This window comes from Pestalotiopsis fici, assembly GCF_000516985.1.
Source record: "Pestalotiopsis fici W106-1 unplaced genomic scaffold PFICI_Scf_2, whole genome shotgun sequence".
NCBI lineage: Eukaryota > Fungi > Ascomycota > Sordariomycetes > Amphisphaeriales > Sporocadaceae > Pestalotiopsis > Pestalotiopsis fici.
Genome location: NW_006917092.1, coordinates 5,583,888 through 5,589,848, shown reverse-complemented (window position 1 = coordinate 5,589,848; position 5,961 = coordinate 5,583,888). Strand labels below are relative to the sequence as shown.

The 5,961-nt window shown below is 47.9% G+C and overlaps 2 protein-coding genes across 2 annotated transcripts; one reads left to right on the top strand and one right to left on the bottom strand.

The window, feature by feature from the left end:
• Positions 1–291: 291 nt before the first annotated feature.
• Positions 292–3,353, bottom strand: PFICI_03872 (transketolase; the record flags this gene model as incomplete). The annotated part of the gene is made up of 18 exons (XM_007832453.1): positions 292–427; positions 483–538; positions 595–711; positions 770–835; positions 885–1,068; positions 1,135–1,232; positions 1,283–1,433; positions 1,543–1,730; positions 1,785–1,811; positions 1,864–2,020; positions 2,070–2,283; positions 2,333–2,416; positions 2,487–2,551; positions 2,609–2,838; positions 2,896–2,975; positions 3,023–3,083; positions 3,137–3,226; positions 3,297–3,353. 18 exons carry the CDS (start codon positions 3,351–3,353, stop codon positions 292–294), a joined length of 2,061 nt encoding a protein of 686 aa, XP_007830644.1.
• A 1,453-nt stretch (positions 3,354–4,806) lies between these two features.
• Positions 4,807–5,957, top strand: PFICI_03871 (uncharacterized protein; the record flags this gene model as incomplete). Its single annotated transcript, XM_007832452.1, has 4 exons — positions 4,807–4,999; positions 5,080–5,329; positions 5,470–5,894; positions 5,935–5,957. 4 exons carry the CDS (start codon positions 4,807–4,809, stop codon positions 5,955–5,957), a joined length of 891 nt encoding a protein of 296 aa, XP_007830643.1.
• Between the last annotated feature and the right edge of the window lie 4 nt (positions 5,958–5,961).

Below are 5,961 nucleotides of genomic sequence, written 5' to 3'. Positions count from 1 at the left end.
AGTGTCTACGGAGAAGGTTGGGGAGAGAGAATGAGTTTACTATTCACTTGATGTTGAAAGCTAGAAATCGGTTCTGGTGGCCATCCACAGAGTGATGTGGTGGTGAGAGAGGAGGACTGAGAACTCAATTTAGTGCAACTAAAGGCAGTCAAAATCTTTTATTGAAAAGTTAGGTGTAGGTACGACAAAACGCTGAGACCTGGGCTCGGTGCTTGGCCGGACCTTTGACGCCGTTATGCATCGTCGAGGGCGTCCAATTCATTACCAGGGCCGTCTGATCCGGATCGAGATCTAGTCAAGGGCAATATTACGGTTCCATGCAGTCAGAACTGGTGACCGAATCGCTGGTACGTCACGGTAAAAGTCAATGACCTGAAGCGCACGTTCGCAAATGCCCTCTGCAGTAAACCCGAATGCCTTGAAGAGACTGTACAGGTATTAGCTATACTGACGGAAACATGTCGACATTTTCATTGACTTACTCGTCTGCGGTTCCACTTAACCCAAATTCATTGATACCAAATTGCTCATGTGAGAACTGTGAAACTATTTGTTAGTCACCGTCGAATGTTTGCTGGACATTAAATTACTCACTTTGCTCCAAACATTCGTCGACAATGCTTCGACCGAAAGAATTGGTAATCCTTGGGTCAGGACGGAAAGCTTATAGCTGAGAGGCTGCGTGTCGAAAACTTCCATGCATGGCATGCTCTGTTACGCCAGTTAATTTTTTCTGGATGCAAGAGAATGCGAAGAGAAAGAGGCTTACGACAACTCTGGCCTTGACATCATGCGTGCTCGACAAAAGGGCTGCCGCTTTCAAGCACAAAGAGACCTTGTACGTGTTAGTTTACATACGCATCCATAGGCCACATTTGACTGACCTCTGAGCCTGTCGAGACCAACGTGATGGCGGCTTTCTCATCTTCCAGTAGTACATAGGCCCCACGGGCCGCCTTCTCTCTAGAGCTTCCCGAGAGCTGCGGGAGATCTTGGCGGGCAAGGGCGAGCACGCTTGGGGTAGTTTTGGACATTAATGCCGTGTAGTAAGCGGCAGACGTCTCATTCCTGTTGATTGACATAACTGTTTAGCAAAAGCCAGGATCGAGGAATGGGGCAGAGATTTGACTATACCCATCAGCAGGGCGCCAAACATTCAGGTTTGGCACCGAGCGGAAATGCGCCAATGTCTCGATTGGTTGGTGCGTAGGGCCGTCGCCTCCGAGGCCAATCTATTCAATCATCAGGATAAGTTTTTTTTGGGTACATGCTAGTGACGCACCGAGTCATGGGTGGCAATCCAGATGACGCGGAGCTGACTGAGTGCCGAAAGCCGCAACGCGGGTGCAGCATAAGATACAAAGTTGAGAAATGTCCCAGCGATGGGAATCAGATTGGCACCATACGCTGCAATTCCGTTCATGGCAGCGCCCCTAGTCTTGTCAGTAGTGTAACACGTTCTCACGACTCAATATGCCTCACATCGCATGTTCCCTCAGTAATGAAAAGTTAGCGGATAATCATAATAACAGTGAGGGTTACTTATCTCCCCATCTTATGTATCGTCCTTCAAAAGAACCAATGCCGGTCACGGGCGCTTGAAGATCAACAGCAGTTTTCCATCGAGTCAGATTGGAAGACGTGAGATCAGCAGAGCCAGACAGGATCTCCGGAATGTGCGCGTATATGGCGTCAAGCACAAATTCTGACGTTTTTCGAGTAGCAACGGGCTATCGGTGTCAATAAACCACCTGCAAAGACATTAAAAGTGGATCAACCCTTACCTTGTCATTTGGAGTGTAGACGGGCAACTAAAAGACAAGGTCAGTGAGGCTCTGGAGATGGAGATGAAAGCATGCCAACCTGTGTTTCCCAGCAGTCAGGAAGGTCACCACCAATCCGCCTCTGAAGCTCGAGATGAAGTTCAGGATGCGCATTCCCATATCGGAGAAACAAATCATTCCAACGTGATTCAGCTTCGGCTCCAGATTTGGCTGTTTCTCGATAAATGCTTTGTACTCTTCAATCGTCACGTCAGCCCCTGTTGGCCCATTGAGGGAAAGACATACTCAGCGGGGACGAAGAATAGCTCGTTGCTAAGCTTCATTTTCTGCTTGAAGGTCTCCAGGTCTTCCACTTTCAGTGGGTTTCCGTGCACGCTTGCTGTGCCTTGTAATTTGGATCCGTATCCAATGGTTGTTTTCACCCTGATCATCGAAGGTTTATCTTTGACAGCTAGGGCATTCTCGACTGCAGCAGCTATAGCGGCGAGATCCGAATCACCTGGTGACTGTTAGTATGTATGAATTGGATGAGAGGGTGCCTGTTATACCATCAGTTACGCGCTGTACGTGCCAACCATATGCCTCGAAGCGTTTGTCAACATCCTCGGTAAAGGTCGATTCCGTACTACCATCTGTGCGTATTCAGGCTGTTAGCACATCAAGATCATTTGTGTCTGTACTCATTGCAAACAATTAGCATACCTATACAAATGGAGTTGTCATCGTACAAGGCGATGAGATTGCCCAATTGAAGATGGCCTGCTAGACTGAAATGTATCTGTTAATACTTGCAAATCTCAATTGAATGCATGGTGACGGCATACGATGCGGCTTCTGAGGCGACGCCCTCCATTGCACAACCATCGCCGAAGAAGACAAAGGTGCGATTATCGAAAAGATCAAATCCAGGCCTGTTGTAGAGAGCAGCCATATGCGACTGTGCAATAGCTAATCCTATCGCCGCGGCAAAGCCTTGACCTAGCGGTCCTGTAGTCACTTCGATGCCCGGTGTTTCGTGGCTCTCGGGGTGGCCCGGAGTCTTGCTGCCAAGTTGCTGAGAACAGATTAGCGCTCTCCATGTCCCTTTCGAGATTGGAGATTCTTTTCATACCCGAAAGTTCTTCAGATCATCAATGGAGATGTCGTACTCCAAAAGATGCAACAGAACGTATTGAAGAGCACATGCATGTCCTACAATGTTCAATATCTCTTGGAGGCGGGAACAGGGGGTTTCGTACCGTTTGAAAGCACAAACCGGTCACGGTTCAGCCAGGCCTTGTTAGTAGCTGGGTTGAGTTTCTATCTCGTGAGTGAACCGGGTCTATTTTCTCATCAAGGTAGAACCAACATACTAGAAACTTTGTAAACAAGACGTGGGCCATTGGAGCCATGCCCATAGGCGCTCCGGGGTGACCAGACTTGGCATGATAAGAAAGGTCAGCCTGTGATACTTGGTATTAGTCTACATCTCCATGGTCTTGTATATAACAGAGTAGACATGGTATTTCGTACTGATAAAGCGCGAAGTGTATTGACGGCCAAGCCATCCACGCCCTTGATGTTGTCCATTGTGAGAAACGAATATAAGAAAATAGCTCAATGAGGATAGATAGCACTGCTGAAAACATGAAAGGAATGCTCTTAAATATATCCATATATCAAGTCTTGCGTTTTTCTTTTCTTGGTTTTTTCTTTCTTTCTTTTTTGGCAGGTGTCTTACGTGGTGAATCTGCTGAAGGATTGATTGTATTTGATCGTGTGGATTCCAGCTGATCAGGTAGCGGAGTGGCGCAGGTCCGCGTGCATCTCAAAACCACTTAACCTAGTAGCCATAGCGGACCCCCCCCCCCCCCCCCCCCCCCCGGCCCGACCATCGCCGGGCCATGTCCACACCGAACTGAATGTTGTAGAGAGTAGCGAAGCCCTCTTTCTCGCCCGTTCCTTGTATGACGGCAAAATGGCACGGATTGTCTTGCCTCGGGCATGTCATCTCCGAAGGTGTCGCCAGAGAAATCATATAGAATATGGCTATTATCTGCCCTGAAACTGTGATTTCTTTACGATGTCATATATTTATGTCATTTGTTTTATTCAAGCATCTATGTACCAGGCATTCAATTCAACACGGGAGACCCCTGGAATCAATTAATTGCAGCATTTACTCTATCATCTTCACGACCCTTAAGAAACCTTATAGTTCTTCAATTCTTTGAAACGTAGTTAAATCGGACAACATTGCATGCCTAATTGCAATTGCCGACACAAAAAATGTCAATACAGGTAGGTGATGAACTTCATATGTTTCATGTCTTCCTGGTTCCAAAATCATCTCAGCAAAACCTATCATGCGTACTCTAATATACTTTTCCGTCTAAGCACGGTAAATAAGTTTCGCGCGCCTGTCCTCTTTCTGCTAGGCGACGGAAATAACGGGCGCGGATTTAAGAGTCGATAGTAAATATTGCGCTTGGTAACATTATAATCAAGACAATCCATATGGCGATAAGGCTTCGTGTAATATCTTGATATAGGATTATATGTAATTAAAACGAAGGGTAAGGACGGGATTCAGTAGCTTCAAAAACCCGTTGTTGCTTGGTGAACTACATACGTAGTAGTGACATGGTGTGTTTCAATTACAATCCCGCCTAAAACTGTAGAGTTTGTAAGCACTCCGAGAAGTCAAGTCGACGAGAACGTAATGTCACAGCTAGAACTCATCGCAAGGAGCCAACCTCAAATTGGAAGTCCAAACCACCTCCCTCAAAACTAAACTAGCTAATAAGCTTTGTTTGGTACATATCTGTACTTTGCCGCTCTTCCTTCCCCGCAATCATGGACAGGGTTCCATATCTAAATTGGGTAAGTAAGCACCGCGCGTTAGCGGCGCCAGTTGCCTCAACTCAAAAGGGCTCGACGTGATATATTTTCATATAGACTTCTTGAAGTATAGCCCGATAGCTTTCCTAAAACTTCTGCTGTTAGACCATTACGCAATTCGGTATCGCGCTCAGGCATAAACATGTTACTCTTCCCCACGGCATTGCTCGCATCGCAAACCATCCTGCAAGGCGGGAGGACTGATGCCTTGCCGCAGCCGGCAGACAACGGCGTCGGAATTCCGCATCGACAGTTGGACGACTCCGTCTGCCCTGCGCAAACAAAGCACTTTACTGGATCGATTGGCCTCGGTCACGGCAAGGAACTTTTCTATTGTTGGTGTTCCTGCCCAAATTTTTCTTTTCTTTCTTAAAGCTTGCATATAACTGTTGCTAATAGTCACCACATCCTGCAGGGCTATTTTCGAGCGCCTCCGATCCTGAACATGATCCTCTTCTTGTCTGGCTGACTGGGTGCGCCTTGTTCACGTTCCTGTACTCTGAGAACCCCATGCTGACAGATTCCGAACCTGAAAGAGGACCCGGAGGTGCCAGCACCCTAGCTGCCGTTACCGAAGTCGGCCCATGCTGGGTTAATACGACCGACAACTCAACTTATCACAACCCGTATCACTGGGCCAAGCATGCCAACCTCCTTATACTTGAGTAAGTGTGTCTTTCTCTATGTCTTGGGCAGGATTCCTCACTCATCTTTTCCCGTGATACTCATCTGTCATCATTCTTTTCTAGCCAGCCCGCGGCGTCGGATTCTCCACGGCCGGCCGTGGTGACAAACACCGAGTGAGGACGCTCGAGGCGGCCACTGAAGACTTTGTCGACTTCTTGCACCACTTTGTCACCAAAGAGTTCCCAGAGCTCTCCAAAAATGTGTTGCACATTGCCGGTGAGTCATACGGGGGCCGATGGGCTCCTGCATTCATGCACAAGCTAGCAGGTCTATCCGACGTACAGTCCGCACGAGCAATTCCCAACCCACTCGGTTCCATCATCCTCGTGAACGCGGTTATCGGCACACTTGGAGCTGATCTGGCAACGTCCAACTATGAGTTTGGATGTACTCCTGATGGCGTGGCAACGAAGCTGGGCGTCGGCTTCAATTCCACAGTCTGCTCCAAGATTCAAGAAGTAGGGCCTCAGTGCGAGGCTTACGGAGCGTTATGCGAGTCGACTGACAGCATTGCCATATGCAAGGATGCATCAGCCTTTTGCGGTGAACAAATTGGTCGCATAATCTCACTGCAGTCACGCAGCGGGTGGTACAATGGTAAGATAATAAA